Genomic DNA, 18,606 nt, shown 5'->3' with positions numbered 1-18,606 from the left:
TAATTATTTTCTTTTCAAAATGTAGACCAAGGTGATGGCAAAAATCCTGTTACTGATATGCTAGGGAAAAGGGGTTCTTCTTTAGTAATAGAATATTTATGGATCTCTTTCTGTATCAGTTTGGAAAGCAATGCTATCCCATATTAGTTAGATTCAGTGGCAGAATTAACTCAATATTTTGTTTATTCCAACCTTAAGCATTATGGAGAATGAAAGCACTGAACACAAAAATATGGTGGGATGTTGGGATCCCTTTGAGTAGGTCCAAGTTTACTTGCAGCTCCTGGGAATGAAAAAACTCAAGTTTCATCACCAAAGACCAGTTTGATTCTAAAGTTATTAATAACTATAACTGTGTAACCCTGATTTTCCCATAGCTATTTTCACTTTTATGTGAACTAGGTAGCTTTTGGAAGTAATATCACAATAAAGGCAAACAGAACTAATGTTGATGATGCTATTATCCAGTGCTTACTCTGAAGTACCTTCAAAGCTTCACATGCTCCATTTCACCATTGCCACTATTAGTCTAGTTATCAAGAGAAAAAAAAATCATTCCAATTTCTAGGTGTTTGAAAACAATTAACTATATGTTGTTACCTCTCAATGGGAATGAAAAAGCCCAAATTGTCATTAGAGGCTTGTGGAAATGGCATTTTTTTCCCTTTAAGAACTGAACTGTGTCATACTCTGTCACATTATATTATATTAAACATAGGACATAGTTATGATGTGCTGCCCATATCACTGAAGGGATATGAAATTAAATTTATGGGTTATCTTTTCCAGGGAAAATTCCCTTTCAAAACTTTTATTAATAACAAGTGCCAGTTAGATTAGATGCCCACAGATACCTAATTTTAAAAACAAGGTAAAATTTTATGAAATTATTCAGCTTCCCCAAAATAAATCTATTAGATTGCTCCTAGCAAAGTGGAAGAGTTTCTGTCAACCATCAATTCAAAGAAGCTGATTTCTCTCCCTCTCTCTCTCTCTCCCCTTCACTGACATTCCTCTAACCACCTCTGCCCATTGTAGTCTGCAGAAGCAACGCTGAATTTTGGAAATGAAGCTATGGTTGGCATGTGTTTGCCAATGGCACGGCAAAATTGGGCTGGAAAAAGTACATTGACATGCACTGCAGCTTCATTTGGTGATGAGCAAATCTTATTAATATAAATGATTAAGAAGCATGACATTGAATGCTACTTTGAAAAACAGTTTGTCTTTTCTAAGAAAAATTAGAATTTTCCCAAGAAACTTTGGCATTAGTTACAAATGAGACTTTGAATGTTTCTAAGAAACACTGCAGGCAGTTATGTTTACCAACACTGTTGAGGCATGAAATTAGAAGATATCTTTAAATTTCGGGAGGGAATCTGGCTTCTTTTAACTTATTTGGCTCTGATTCTCTCATTCCAAAATTAGTCCAGTGATAATATTACAAGGAAGTAGAGATTTATTATACCCACTGATGACTTTTAATAATGCCAGTTGGCATTGGAAAGGAATGATTTTTTAAAAAAATGAATGCAAAGTTACTTTGGGCAGTAGAACTACACTTGAGGGAAACATGATGTGAAATTACAATCTTTTTCCATCAGGTTTTACTTTTAGATAAACCTATGGATGAAAAATTTGAGACAGGCTTCTCCTCCCACTGCTATTGCATGAAAGTCTAGATAAAAACTGGTGCTGGCAAAGTTAGTAATAACTAAATAACTCAGATTTACAGACACCACAAAGTCTGCAACCTCAGAGAAATACCATATCAAGCAAACAAATTCTAGGACCCACCACTAGATTAAAAAAAAGAAAAAAAAAAAGAATTTGACAGGTAAGGCCACGGATTGGTGTCTGATTGACATGGATTGGACTCTCAACTCTGACACTTATTGAGTGTGTAATCTTAAGCATTATCTTCCAAACTCTGTTTCTTCATCCACAAAATGGCAATAAGAAGAGTACTTGTATTATTAAGGTTATTTTGTGGAATAAATGAGATGATATTTGTAATATGCTTAACTTCTGGTTCATTATAAATTCTCAGTCAATGTTAACCATGATTTTTTGTTTACTATAATGACAGTTGTTGTTTACTGCATAGGATCGGTTATTTTATTTAAACTTTTTACGATTTATTTATTTAAAAACACTTCAAAGTCAGATGTGAACTACATAAATTTTGAGCTTTAAGGATACCCAAAATGTGACACATTCAACATAATTGATAAGAAATATGTTAATGAAATAAAATACTCAATTTTATTGATGAAAAACTATTTTGCTATTTGCCATTTGCAACAACATGGATGAACTTGGAGGATATTACACTAGGTGAAATAAGCCAAACACAGAAAGACAAATATTATATGATATCACTTATATGTAGAATCTAGAAAAGTCAAACTCGTAGAAGCAGGAATAGAATGGTGGTTGCCAGGGGCTAGAGTATAGGGAAAATGTGGAGATGTCGGTCAAAGGGTACGAACTTTCAGAAGATGAACCAGTTGTGGGAATCTAACGCAGCATGGGTGGTGCATTTGATTGTGTCAATTATTTCACAATGTATATGTATATTGAATCATCACATTGTATAACTTAAATATGTCCAATTTTTATTTGACAATTAAGCTATTTTTCTTAAAATGACTTCTATTGATTGGATTTGCCAAAGTCTTACCCTGAATGGTAGATACCAATTATAGACATAATTAACTCATGTTGGGATGTATGCCTACATGCCTATAACACAAAAGTCACCTAACTTTTGATATTTTATTTCCTCAGACCAGTTGAGGATTTGGAGAATTTCATCCTTTACATCCCTTAGCAATGGAAAATGCTATGACGAGTTTCTTCTTGTGTTCTCTAAAACCTAAGATTCATACAGAAATTCAAGTTCAAGTGTGGTGTGGGAACTAACATGATGCAGTTAGAATGTAGGCTCAGGAACCAGATTTAAGATTTGGTCTTTACTCAGTCACTTACTAGCTGCAGGCTTTGGGTGAGTTACTTATCCTCTCAACTTTAGTTTTGTCATTTATAAAATGAGTTATTCATAGTATGTATTTTTGAAGATGATAGTAAGTTTTAAATAAGCTAATGCATCACAAAATCTGGCTTTTTGTAAGTGATCAATAAATGTTTATTATTATTTTCATAATTTTACTCATTTCATTGATCTTTTGGCTGGGCTGTTGTAATCATTTTCATATTGCTTAAAGTATGATGCTTATGGGGTCACCAGTATAAGCTTTCCATTAATGGTATAAGTTTCACTCTGTATGATTTGTAATTTATGTCACACATAGATCTGTTTACATGGACAATAAATTGGGGGAATATGAAGGTTCTGTATCAAAGGAATAATTGGAAAACAACTTGAGCAGCATGATTTCATGAGAGAAACTAGAAACATCATTTTTATGAATGGATAAAATAATTGACTACTTATTAGCATTACTAGTTGAATATGGGAGTTTCAATTTGTATAATGAGCAAATAGATAATAATACCCTATTTATTTATAGGTAATTAATTCTTAACTTTTTTGGTATTATGCTATAATAGTTTTGTGGCTACTAATGAATTTAATTTACATTCTTTTTAAAAGAAAATAACTACCCAGATTTTCTTTTCCAAACAAGTTACATTCCTAAGGAATTCCCTGACATATCTAATTATTCTGAATTTGAATTGCCAGCTTTTTGGGAAATGAATGTCCAACTTTAGGAAAATTCAAACTTATCTTGTTTGGGGATGAATAAAACATTTTCAGGAAAATTTTTCTTAAAACAATATATAGAACATTATGTTCTAATAAGGCAGAAATTATACTGTGGTGCTGATCTTATAGCATGAAACCACAAAAGCAAAACTGGCTGTGGTGGATAAAAGGCCCTTGGGCTCCACGGGCTTACGGAAATGGCATTTGTGAATTGAGACACTGGCTTAGGTAACTTTTAGGATTAAATAAGTGCACCATAGTTAATCACTATTTCCCAGCATTCCAACTGCAACCAGTAAATAGCAGCAATAAGGACCACATGAAGTATAAGGTAATGAAGAGAAAAACAGAATGTGGTTACTGAAATACTATAATTTTCTGTTGATTGCTATTCCCCTCCCTTTTCTTTTCTCCCCAATCCCCAATCATCCGTCTATCTCTCAAACATCTGTATCTATTCAACTATTTATTCTGACAGTACATAATGGGACAGACTCAAGGCAAAGATTTCCTTTTAAGTATGACTCTTTTTTTTCTTCCTTTTCACAGTGTTAGTCAGATATAGTCATTCTTTGTGGACACTGAAATTCTGAAGATGTGTTATCCTTCCAGGAAAATGTGGGAAGCAACATTGAAATCGTAGCCAGATTTTTACTTTATAAAAAATGCTCTACCAATACTGCATTTCCAGGACTTGGACTAACCAGTGATACTTTGCAGTAACACAAAATTGATCCTTTACTCAAAGAGAAGTTGTACATTTATTATGAGACACCACATACTTATTCTCAGATAGCTTTGGCCACTCTTATCATTTCTCATATTTTGTGGCTAATGGAAACATTGTTTACTTACTGGATGGAACTTTCAATGCGTGTAATAGTGAGGAAAGCAGCGAGGTTTGCCGTGTAAGATGAGATAACAATCAAAGCAAATAGCCACCAAGCCCCCATCATCATTCGGGTAGCCAGAGTCGTGTACGGGACCTCCCCGCCTGTAGAAAGAAGCAAAGAGATAAAAAAGAACATCAACTAGTATTTATTGAGGATCTGAAGTCATCTATATTCAACACCAAATTAACTTGCAAGTAGTGAGAATTTTTCTGCTTAACATCAACATAGATCTCTATATTTTCATCACTCCATATTTAATTCTCTTTTATGAGATTATGAAAGACCCAGCCAAAAGAAGCATGATAAATATTTAGTATAACATGTTTAAATGATAGTTCTTCCCCCTTCCTGTTCAACCCTATAATTAATTACCTTTTATTATAATCACAGGTATATGCTTTCTTTCCAAGGGCTTGATTATTCATTAGTTAGGTGATATTAATACTGCTATGCCTATATTTAATACAAATTTTCAGATTTCCAGTTAAATAAATAATATTGAAAGGATTATTTTTTGTTATATTCTCTAGAAACATAGCTTGTTAATGATCATGGGATCACACATATTAGTGTTGGCTTCAGCATCACATACTTGCTTTGTTCTACTTTTAATTGACTTCCTACTCTTACAATCTTGTTGCAGAATCCTCTTCTCCATCTTTTAAATGTTGGAGTGTTCTTGGGCTCAGTCCTTAGACTGCTTCTGTTCTCTGTCCATAGTCTCACCATGGACAATATCAACGAGTCCCCTGACTTTGACTATGATCTACAGTATACTTTGATAACACTAGAATTTACATTTCTAGCCCCCTATCTTGACTCTTTCTAGAGAGCTATAGATAAAAGCCTACATGATTCTCACTTGCAATTCAATATGCATCTCTAACTTATGACATCTAAAACAGAACTCATTTTATTTTACTCCCAAATTAACTCTCCTTCAAGCCAGTCCACACCATGTCAGGGAATAGCACCACTATTTACTTTATTTCTTAGACCAAAAATAGGAATTTTCAAACATCTTCTTCAATAGCAAGTCCTGTCACCATTACATTCAAATTACATCCCAAATCCTACCTCATCTCATCCTGTCTACTGCTGACACCCAATTCAAAGATGACATCTTTGACTCTACTACTGAACTACTTATGTGGTTTCCCTATTTACTTACATTCTAGAGAGTACCTCTCCTAAGTCTATTACCATGGTGCCTTTATAAATGAAAATCAGATCAATGGGATTCCCCTATCAAAGCTTCCAGTGGCTTCCCAGGACTCTTTAAAAAATAAAATAAAAAATCTCTACCAAGGTTTACAAGGCTCTATGTATACTGATCTTAGGTCAATTGTCTGACTTTATTTCTTACCATTCTCTCAATGGCTTTCTTGAAATTTCCTCTATAGAGCCATGCCGATATATGTCCCAGGGCCCTTGCATTTGCAAACGGTTATGCCTAAAATTCTCTCCTCTATAATTCATACATTCCGTCTTCCTTCAATTTTTTCAGGTTTCTGCTCAGAGGATATCTTTTTATAACAATCTTTTATCACCACTCTATCTAAAATAACTCCCCACAACCCTATACTGCCAATTCCCTTATCTTTTTAAAAATAACAATGTATTAGGTTTTAAACATTTTTGTTTATTTCCGTCCTTTATAATTTTTGATATAGGAACAGTCCTTGTCCCATATTAAGTGGGTAATGTTTTTTTGAATGAATATGTGCTGTGTTATGGACTAAATTATTTCTCTCTCAAATTCATGTCCTGAAATTCTAACCCACAATGTGATTGTTATTTGGAGATAGGACCTTTAACTAAGTAATCAAGGTAAAGTGAGATTGTAAGCATGGATTCTAATCCGATATGACTGGTGTCCTTATCAGAAAAGGAAGAGACACCAGGGATGCACATGCATGGAAGAAAGGCCATGTGAGGACACAGCAAGAAGGTGACCATCTGCAAGCCAAGGGGAGAGGCCTCAGGAGGCACCAAACTGGCTGACACCTTGATCTTGGACTTCCAGCCTCTAGACCTTTCAGGAAATAAATTTCCATTATTAAGCCACCGAGTCTGTGTTATTTTTTATGGCAATATTATTACACTAATACATGCTATATGTGAACTATTAATAGGCCTTCTAAAAGAAGTTAGTTTTATACTCAAGGTGGAAATAAAGAGATACAATACTACATTCATGTAGTTCTATCAATACATGAATGACTTAACAGGATTCGATTTACTATAATATCAGGCATATTTTAATTACAACCACGAGTTCCCACTACGTAATATGTCTAAATTTTATACGTGGTGTAAGTACACCCTTTGGTTATATTCTAAGCTATTCCCCTGATGTATTATATTCAGAACAGGCTAACCTCTGATATCTGGAACCCATTTTTCAAAATAAGTTACAATGCATTTTAGATACCTTCTTCTTAAAAGCAAAATAAATATTTACCCAGCTTTTGAAAGGTAAAAGCAAAATAAAATATTTATTTTTACATCCATATGAGGATTTTCTGGTCAAAATAGCTAATTGAAAAAATAATAATAAAATGTGAACAAGATGATAGCCAAAGACTAAAAGATGTTAATATGTATAACAAAATTAGAACAATAAATTTATGAATGAAAATGCTAATTGGGCATTCATTTCTATTAAAGTTTTACCCTTGATTAGAGTTGTTATCACCCACATAAAAGCATACTTGAGTTTTTTAATCTTTGTTATAAAAATTGCAACTCAAGGAACTCAAATATTCTTGTAGAATGCAAATAAAATGTTATTTGATAATTACATTTAGGAATCAAATATTAAAAGTAATGGGAATCTTGACTTCCAATTTTGGTAATGGTTGGTAATGGTTGGTGGATGAAGCCATTTAGAACAATCCTCCCACGGACAACAACTAGAAAAATTGAATACATAATGCGTTTTCAGAGCTAAAGAGGCAGTAAAAATTTATAGGCCCAGAGTCCTGGAGAAGAAAATAACCCAGAAAGATAGCTTCATATTTGGAAATGGTTTTCCCTGAGGGGCATATGCCAATTTAAAAAAAGAAAGCTAAGACACTAACAGACTGAGGAATACTTTAAAAGTATTCAATGGTTAGGTGGTAATAAAACTGGGGTCCAGGGCTTGCCAAATGAGGGTGGGACTGAGACAACAAGAAAATCCCCAAATGAGCATAAATGAAGTCATGGGTCAAAGAAAATCACCAGAGAAATGAAAAGTACTTTGAATAAGATGATAATAAAAATACTCCATATCAAAATTTCACAAGTTTTGAAAGTAGATGGGATGCAGCTAAATTGTATTGAAGGAAACTGATAGCCTGCAATGTATAAGAAAAGTAGTCTGAGTTATTCATCAATTTAAAGAAGTTGAAAAAAATCAGCAAGTTAAATTTGAACAAGTACAAGGAAGAAAATAATTAAGAGCAAAAATTAACAAAATAGATAAGAAATGCAATTAAGAAGGTTGATCTGACAGAAGTTTGGTTCTTTAAAAAGACCAAAATAAGCTGTTGAAACTTACAAGGAAAATAAGTGAAGACACAAAAATGTAACAGGAATTTTAAAAGTACATTGTTACAGATGTTACAGATAATAGAAGGATAACTTACGTACAAATTTATGACAATAAATTTGAAAATTAAGATGATATGGACAAGTTCCTAAAAAAGTTCCTCCCCAAAGAAATAGAAAATTTGAATGGTTTTGTAACTATCAAAGATTTCAAATCCGGAATTAAAACCTACCCACCACAAAATGTAAGGCCAGTGGTCTTACTAACAAAATCTACCAAATATATGAGGGAGTAATTAATTTTAATTGTACACAAATTCTTCATGAAGTTAGAAAAAAGCAAGACACTATTCAATCTATTTTATAAAGAAAGCACAACTTTGATAACAGAACCTGACAAATTTATTCCAATAAAAGGCAGTTATAGGCCAATCTTTCACACGATTGTAGATTTAAAAGATAAATAAATTAGCAAATGGAGAATTGCATAAATAAACAGATAGGGTTTATTATATGAAAGCAAGATTGGTTTGGCATTCAAAAATCAATCATTGTAATTCGCTACTTTAGGACCAAAAGAGAAAAATTATATGATCTTGGCAAATGAAGAAAAGGTACAGATAAAGTTCAACATCCAGTCTTAGAAAAACAAAACCAAAACAAACCTAGAAATAACCAGCAAACTGGAAACTTTAAAAAGTGTTCATTATTTTTATAAAGAGTACTTTAAGAAAATCTATATCAAGTATCATACATACTAATAAAATAAAAGTTTTTGACTGTCTTAAAGGACACAAATTGCTAACATTTCTATTCAGCATTGAATTGGAGTTGTGCTAGACTCTTTAGTCCAAGAAAAAAAGTCATAAAAAAGTATTTAGGAATTGGAAAGAATGAAACAAAAGTTATGAATTAGTGATGATATGAATATGTATGTAGAAAATCTAAGAGAACAAAGGATAAATTACTAAAATTAATAAATTAGTTATCAGCTTGCTATGTTACAGAATTAGTGTTCAAAAACAGATTTTATTTATATATAACAGCAACACTGACAACATAGAATTAAAAAACATATCATTTACAATAGCATTAAATGATCAAATAACTAGGAACAAACTCATTTAAAGATATGAGAGACCTCTACATGAAAAACTATAAAACTATTTTTGAGTAAAATAAAGGAAGATTCAATAAATGAAGATATAGCATGTTCATTGATTGAGAGATTTAATACTGTAAAGATATAAGTTCTCCTCAAATTGATCTATAGATTCAGTCAGTGAATTTCCAATTAAAAATCCCAGGTTGTGTGTATGTGTGTGTGCACAAGTAAATGTGCTTGAAGCTGAATGTAAAGTTTATATGAAGTTGCAAAAGGACAAAAATTGCCAAGATACTCTTCAGGAAGAAGAAAAAAAACTGGCTCTTGATGACTATAGATTAATATAGTAATTAAGACAGTTGGTCAGTTGTACAAGGATAAACCAAATAAATCAAGGAAAGTTGTCCATGCATACATAGGCACTTGATTTATACCCAGCTGGCACTAAAGTATGTACTATAGAGAAAGGGAGGTCTTTTCATTAAGTAGTTCTAGGTTAATTAGATATATGTATGAAAAATAATGAAACTTGTCTCTTAACTCATACTATACACAGAAATCAATACCATGCAGCCTATAGATATAAATATAAAAGGTAAACATAAAGCTTCTAGAAAACGATATAGGAGAATATATCCACAAGTTTGGGTAGAAAAGGATTTATTAAACACAGCATAAAATGCATTAACACAAAAGAAAAGATTGATAATTTGACTGCAATAATACTTCATAGTTAAAAAGATACCATAAAGAGAGTGAAAAGACAAGCCACAGTAGAAGATATTTATAATACATATACCTAACAAAAAATCATCAATAAATATTAACTCCTATAAATCAATAAGAATAAATGAGACAACAATCAGAAAAATGGATAGGTGGTTTCATAAAAGAAGATAACCAATGGCCAATAAATATATGAAAAGGTAGCAATCTTATTAACTACTGGGGAAATACAAAATAAAAAAATACCACTCCACAGCCACCAGAATGATTAAAATAAAAAGATTTACAATAGCAAGTGTCGGCAAGGACATGGGACTATCAGAATGCTTGTACCCTGTTGTTGGGATTGCAAATTGGTTCAGTCAATCATTCTGATAAACGATCTCTGAAAACTAACGTATGCATATCTTAGAATACAGCAATTTCCCCCATTAGGTACATACCCACTAGATGAATGTACATACCAAGAGACAGAAATGTTTGTAGAAGCATTGTCATAATAGTCTAAACTGGAAACAGCCCAAACATACTTTGAGAGTAGACTGGATACCTCCTTACATATTTTAAGTTTGGCCTCAAGGTTTCTTCATGGGTAGTGAACTGTGACCTAACTGGATGTATAAACAGACTGTAACCTACTCTTGTACCAATCACAGAGTTTCAGCCAACTATAGGTGACCAACTGTTCAAACTGTGTTCAAATAAGGCAAATGTGGAACTGTAATCAATCCAGCTGTTTCTGTACTTCACTTCCATTTTCTGTATGTCACTTTCTTCTTTCTGTCCATAAATATTATCTAATCTTGTGGCAGCCCCCCAGTTGCTCTGAACCTATCTGGTTTGAGGGGCTCCTCAATTCCTGAATGGCTCTTTGCTCAATTCAACTCTGTTAAATTTCATTCATCTAAAGTTTTTTTTTGAACACAAACAATAAAATATTGCACAACAATGAAAACAAGCAAATCTCACTTATAAACAACACCATTAATGGGTTTTATGAACCTAATGTTGGGTAAAATAATTCACACTGTATAATAATTGTTCACAAGCAAGCAACATGAATGGCAGTGTTGATGATCCCATGGATGGTTACCTTTGGGAAGAGTGAAAAATGATTGAGGAAAAGGAAATGGGGGCTGGGTCACTGGTAATGTTCTATCTTTTCCTAGGTGGCAATTATACAGGTGGACCATTGCTGGTAATTCATTGAGCTGCACAATATATTACGTACTTTTCTGTAGGCAAATAATACTTCACAATTAAACACTAAATAAAAGAAGAAAATAAGGAGAGAGAATAGTGAATTTAATAATGATATTTGTTTTCTTTCTCCTTTTTTTATCCACAATTAGAAAAAAAATATGCATTTTCATAGAGTCAGGATGCCAGAAGAGAGAATTAGGTAAAGGACAAAATAATTATGTGCCAAATTAAAAAAAAAACATAATCTCACCTTGCTAAAAAAGTATTGCAAAAATTAGGCTGATACTTTATGACACTTCAGAGTGTGCAAAGGTCTGACTCTGAAGTTGGGCATTTGGATTCCTATAGCCCCTGATAAGTTTAAAGTGCTCTGCTAAAGCATGAAAAATTTTTATTTTCCAAAGCACCCCTCTGTTTTAAGGAAAATCTTCTTGACCAGATTTTCATTTTGATGTGATTGTTTTACCACATGAAAAACTACATTAACCTTGCTACTGTATACATTAGCTTACTTAAAAAAGTTGTTAAAAATAAGCAATTTCTTCAGGCAAGTTTGGGAAATTTGATAAATCCATCTGAGTCAGGCAAAAATTTGTTATTCTAAGTCTTATTCTGTGTGAGTATATATGCATCTTTGTGTTTCCATGAAATATGAAAAAGCAAATAATTGTTGAAGAGTCTCCAATTTGGTTGTTTGGTAAATCCACTTCTTATAGGTTTAAACACTCACAACATTTTTAATTTGTAATCTGGAATGGTAGGATTATCTTATAAATTATGATTAGAAAAAAATGGGAGAAAACTAATTAATACCTTTTTTAAAAAAATAAACATTCCTTTTTCAAGAGTTGGATCTTTATTGGAAACAGGTTACTAACAAAATGGCTAAAAACTCATAGTAAATAGAAAATTTTCATTATTCAAGCTGACTGAATAGTTCATGTAAGCTGATCAATTAAAATGTAAATAAATATTAGCGTGTTTTACACTTACAGAATCACAATGTAGAAAAACAAAGAAAGATGATATTGTTGGAATTTGTGTGGAAGTCATTGCCAGCATAAGCATATTCTACATTTAAAGATAGGAGGAGATAATGTATATATCATCTCTGAAATGCTTCATTTATGCCAGTCACCTTTATATAAGTATTGCTTAAAGTTTATTGATAGTCAAATTCAGAGACACTGTGACCAGATCTGTAAGTGTTTTATTTTTTTGACAGAAGATGTGGGGGTAATAAGGAAGTGAACAAGAGATACAAGTGCGGTTTCCTGTTGTCCACAGGATAATGGGTTCACTATATTGAACCCATTTGCAAGCTAGGGTAGATTTTCTACAACATGACATGTCTATCATGGGTATAAGAGATGGCTTTTTGTGGTAGGGAGAGATAGCACAAAAATCACATCATGTTACAGTGAGTAAGTTGTTCCATTTACAATTACCTTTTAGAATTTATTTATTTATTTATTTATTATACTTTAAGTTCTGGGATACACGTGCAGAATGTGCAGGTTTGTTACATAGGTATACATGTGCTATGGTGGTTTGCTGTAAACATCAACCCGTCATTTAGGTTTTAAGCCCCTCATCCATTAGGTATATGTCCTAATGCTCTCCCTTCCCTTGCCCCACAACCCTCGACACGCCCCGCTGTGTGATGTTTCCCTCCCTGTGTCCATGTGTTCTCATTCTTCAACTCCCACTTATGAGTGAGAACATGTGGTGTTTGGTTTTCTGTTCTTGTGTTAGTTTTCTGAGAATGATGTTTTCCAGTTTCATCCATGTCCTTGCAAAGGACATGAACTCATTCTTTTCTAAGGCTGCATAGTATTTCATGGTATAAATGTGCCACATTTTCTTTATCCAGTCTATCATTGATGGGCATTTGGGTTGGTTTCAAGTCTTTGCTATTGTGAATAGTGCTGCGATAACCATATGTGTATGTGTCTTTATAGTAAAATGATTTATAATCCTTTGGGTATATACCCAGTAATATCATGGTAAGAACAAAGCCTCAGATAATAAGGTTCTGAAATTTTGATTTTACTTTTACAAAGAAAATTCAAATCTCAAACTCCTTTTGGCATTCAATGGAACTAATTTGTATTCAATGTTTCATTTACATTAAATTTATTTTATAGTTATTTTCTATTGAATGCAATGACATTCCTTTTAAGTTGCATTAGTGAATATTACCATTATTAAGAATAATATAAACCCTTCTGTAATCTGAATTTCAAGCATTCCAATCTCCTATGCCATCTTCAATCTTTTGAGCTTCCTCCCTCCATCAAGCCTGCAATCCCTCTGGGATCTAAGATGCACTGACCCTGCTCATTTTTGCTGTCCCTCTCCACCCTCCTAGAAACACTTCCTTCTTAAATTTAGTAATTGAAACAGAACCATAAAAATGAGATTCTGAGATTGGATTGCTCCCATATCTATGTAGCACATATTGATGGGAAATGGAACTGTGACAATTTACAGCCTGTGGTTACATTATAATTGTTTAAATAACCACCAGTGTTGGCATGGAATGAAGTGCAGGTGGAATGCAAGGCCATGGCAATAATAGTGATTTTGAAGATTATGGTTCCAGCTAACTGCTCTGAAGTCTCCGAATGAATACAGAGTGCAAATGAGAAACTTAAGGCCATGAATGCCTAGCTCAGAAATAAGGTAAAATTTTAATATCTTGATGGCAGTTTTGAAGAACTCTCTTTATCCTGTAGTTTTAGGGTAGATACTGCTGAGGACAAGATTAAGGCTTGACTGTAGCACAGCTTAATTGCTGATTAAATCTTCTCCATATAAGATATCTCATGCATTGATAAGAAATTTGAACTTTCAAATTCTTCTGAACCTTCTTGTTATTGGAAGCAACCTCTCACCACTTCTGAGGGAATCAGCCTTCTTCTGCACAAATGCTTTTCAATAACTTGACATAGGAAATTTCACAGATCTCTTCTGGACTCACCACGTTACTCCTTATTGCCTCCATGCTACAAATTAGGTCCCAAAATAATTGAGTCAATGAAGTATAAAGCCCACTTATAAAAGTTTACACCAAATAGTATGACATTAAGTATCTATTAGGGCAAATATATTGTCATGGGTGGTAATGATTTCAGATTTGGGATTTAATGTGCTGACTTGATACTTGGGCAGGGGGTGGTAGTAATTCATTAGATTGGCTAATTAAAGAATGAACCAAAAATGAATGAAATTTGAAAATAACCTATATACAACCTCCCTGGCCTACTGTAGAGATTCAGGGAGGTGGGAATGTTGGAATGAATCTGTTCCAAGAAACTTGGTCACCTCTCTTACATGAGAAGGCCACTCCCTACACAAAGACATTAAAAAATGCATGGAAGGGGGCAGAACACAAGCATCTCTGAAGAGTTCTGTGTGCTTCTCCTCTGAAGTCTCAGATAACACTGGGGAATCCTGCAATAAATTGCATTTCTTGATCCAAAATGAAAGCAGTATCCCAGGTAAAGGCGTGGTGTGGATGACTAACTATAAGAGATGAGGTAAAATTACCACAGTGAGTCATGGCTGTTTCTCAGTGGTAATTGAAGTGTATTATCTTCAGAGAACTATAGTAATAGCTTATTGATCACAGTGACCCTAAAAATAAAATAGGTGCCTCTATTTACATAATTTACATAATATACAATCTATTAATTACAGGTTATACTTTATAAACCGTTAAGGTGCTTCTTGATATGTATGGATAGAAAAATTCCACATCTGAAGGCAGAAACCTAGCCTCAATTGCTGAGTGGGAATTTGGAACCTCTTATCTAGTTCCCAGAACTAACCCAGTGTATATATTCAGAAGCCCAATACTGAAGAAGGGGTCAAGGTAGCATTTTTTGATATGTCCTTTTTTGGCATTTTTAATGTGATTTTTCAGTAGTAATGGTCAGGTCAAACATACAATTTTGTATCCTATTTACTACATCTTCAATGGCTGAATGATATTTCTCAGTCAGTTCTACTATAGCTTATTTAAGTATTCTCCTAGTTTAGAAAAGTTGGAGATTTTTATTCTATCACATATTACATTGCTATAAACATCTTCAAACATGTAATGTTTTAAATATTTTGACTTATTTTCTTTTGACAGAATCCATGAAGAAAAGCTATTTTGTGAATGAAGTTAGTTTTTTATATCTTATACAGGTAAAAAGAATTTTCAAGCACATTTTATAACATGATTTATTGAAAAAATAGTGATAGGTAATGTCATTTCTCTATTTTTGCTATGGCTCATTTTAGGTGTCAACTGGATTCAGGAACAGACAACTGGTAAAACGTTACTTCTGGCTGTACCAGTGAGGGCTTCCAGAGAAGACTGGTGTGTGACTCAGTGGACTGAGTGAGGAAGATTCACCTTCAATGTAGGTGGGTACCATCCAGTTAGCTGGCGGCCCAGATAGAACAAAAAAGGAGAGAAAAGGATTTCTTCTCTCTATGTCTCCTGGAGCTAAAACACAGTTTTTCCCCTGCCCCTGGACATCAGGATCCCTGGTTTTCTGGCCTAGGGACTCCAGGACTTATTTATGCTAGTTCCCCGCCCCATCCCCACTCCCAGGTTCTCAGGCCTTTGGCCTGGGACTGAGAATTACATCATCAGCTTCCCTGGTTTTGAGGCTTTTCTTAGTGTTTCAGAATCTCTAGGTTGCAGACAGCCTGTCATGAGAATTCTCAGCCTCCATAATCATGTGAGCCAATTTCCCTAATAAATCCCCACTCAAATATCTATATCTACATCTCTATCTATCTATATATAGGCATACCTCATTTTATTGAATTTCACTTTATTGCACTTCACACATTTTTTTACAAACTTATTTTTACAAATTGAGGCTTTGTGGTAACCCCGTGTTGCAAAGCACCATTTTTCCAGCAGTATATGCTTACCTCATGTCTCTCCATCAGCATTTTTTAGCAATAAAGTATTTTTAAAATGAAGGTATGTATATTGCTTTTTAGGTATAATGCTATTGGACACTTAAAAGAATACAGTATAGTGTAAACCTAACTTTTATATGCACTGGAAAATAAAAAAAAATTGTGTGACTCACTTTCTTGGGATATTTGCTTTATTGTGGTGGCAAAAACTGAACCTGCAATATCCTCGATGCACACCTCTATGTATCCTATTGGGTCTGTCTCTCTTGATAATCTGACTAATATAATTGTTATTTCAGTTGGTTTTAAATGACTAAATATTGTTATGGACTGGCTATAGGTCTATTTGCAAATAAGCAAAAGAAGGCTACAAGGCATTAGATCATGTAATTGAAATGGAAGTTTCCTGTAGACTTCTCTGACTTAATATTTACATGTCATAGGCATTATGATACTTGTAAAGCTTATAAATAGCAGTTCCTTCTTTCCACCACTTTTATATTATTTGTGCTTTTCTAGTTTGAAGAGTTCCATGTTGGTTGAATAATGCGTTTCAGTTTTTAATAGATTTTAATGTTAATAGTTAAAATATAAAATGTTTATACTTAACATTAACATAATGTTAATTTAATATGTAGTTAGTTAATTTTATGTTATGTAGTTAATTATATAATTTAATATTTTATCATATTTAATCTATTAAAATTAATAGAATTCTTTTATACATACAAATGCCATCTATACATATTTACTTAAAATAAGAATGTTCTGAGCAAATAAAAATATGTTATTTCAACATTAGAACTTCCTACAGAAGGAGACGATCTTTATAATTTTTGAAACTTCAGACTTAATACCAGCAGTTAAGTTTATTTTACCAGACCCAATACCATAAAATATTTCTGATGAGCAGATATGAAAAATGCTAAATTAAAAATTAAAATCAAATTAAATGGGTGCTGGTTACCACACATAAACCTTACATGCTGATTTTAACTTAACTTTTAAGTGCCAATTGCTATAACTCATATTAGAACTAACTTGAATTTTATTACACAAAAGCATATTACTTGGCAGTTTCTTACTTTCACAATGTTTTTGTTACTCTAGCCTCTATAAAATTCCCACTGTTTCTAAAGAGCTAGGGAAAAAATGAGCCCATTGAACATCAATCACAGATTTCAGGTTTCCAGTTTGTAAGGTGGGCTACATTACAATTTGACACAGTTGTATGTTAAGTAACAGTAAAAAATACTGAGGTAAGTGCTGCATTGAAATATAAACTCTCTTAAGTGCAATGTTAAGAACATATGGGTGAGTAATACACATAATGTTTATCATAATTCCCCACCACAAATTGATTAACTTTCCTGTCTCCAAGCATAGTGGCAGTGATAGCATTTAGAAACCCTTTCTGTAAATTCTATCTCTAGGTCTCATTTAATAAAGCCTTTTATTCCTCCATTGCACTAATTGCTTTGCATTCAGTTCTACTGGACAGTCTGATCATAGTATGAATGAAATGCACTAATATCCACTGAAAGTAGCTTGTTATACAAGAACTTTATTGGGTCAGGCAAATAAATTTTCCAGAACATTAATTAGCAAAGTTCTTTTTTATGGGACTGCTAAATCCATTTTGAATTGGTAAGTTTACTTTTTTATAGATTCTGAAATGACATTGAAATTAGAAGTTCTTTTATCTGTTTTAAGAGAGTGTTTCTAAACAAGCTTCTAAATATCTGAAATTGAATGTTTTGGTCGAAAGGCTTGGTAGTATTTGTGGCTGTTCATTGAAATTTCCACTAATTCATAGGTTTGCATCTCACAATATTAATGGATAATCAAAGCAGGTTTAGCACAAAGCAGAACGGGTCAGTGCTATGGCTGAATGACCTTCCGAACATTCATACTGAAATTTAACTGTCATTGTGGTAGTCTTAACAGATGGAATTTTTAAGGGGTGATTAGGCTATACAGGCAGAACACTCATGAATAGATTAATATCATTATTTTAGGAGCAGGTTCATTGTCACAAGTGCAGGTTTTTACAAAAGTGAGTTCAGCTTTCTATTGTTCTCTGGCTACTTCTGGAAAGTTCTCTGGCTCTCTCACATTCTCTTGCCCCTCTGCCCTCCACCATGGGATGATGCAGCATGAAGGCCCTCACCAGATATCAGCACCTTGATATTGGACTTCCCAGCCTCCAGAACTATAAAATAAATTTCATTTATTATATCATGCCCACTCTGTGATATTTTCTTATAGTGAAACAAAATGGATTAAGACAGCCAGTCTGCCACATATCTTCCTTAAATTTCCCATTATTTTTATATGCAACAAAAATGTATTTGTTTATTTCTTTTTCTGTTCTCATTTCCAGTATCTGTCAAAACTACCTTTGTAAATGTTAATGATAAAAATAAGACTATATCTTCAGAACATTGATATAAGTTTCAAAAACAATGGAGGAATATGTCCCAAAC

At 33.2% G+C, this 18,606-nt stretch overlaps 1 protein-coding gene across 5 annotated transcripts in view; it reads right to left on the bottom strand.

The window, feature by feature from the left end:
• The window catches only part of GRID2 (glutamate ionotropic receptor delta type subunit 2), a 1,507,251-nt gene that overhangs the window by 302,282 nt on the left and 1,186,363 nt on the right, over positions 1-18,606 (bottom strand). For all 5 annotated transcript variants that reach the window (XM_034958923.3, XM_055111628.2, XM_003829901.5 and 2 more), the window contains one exon: positions 4,586-4,724. In XM_034958923.3, the coding sequence (XP_034814814.1) occupies positions 4,586-4,724 (139 nt within the window). The remainder of the gene's footprint in view (positions 1-4,585; positions 4,725-18,606) is intronic.

Source organism: Pan paniscus, chromosome 3 (genome assembly GCF_029289425.2).
Source record: "Pan paniscus chromosome 3, NHGRI_mPanPan1-v2.0_pri, whole genome shotgun sequence".
Taxonomy (NCBI): Eukaryota; Metazoa; Chordata; class Mammalia; order Primates; family Hominidae; genus Pan; species Pan paniscus.
Note: the sequence above shows the minus strand (reverse complement) of the source record. Positions and strands in the feature narration are given on the sequence as shown.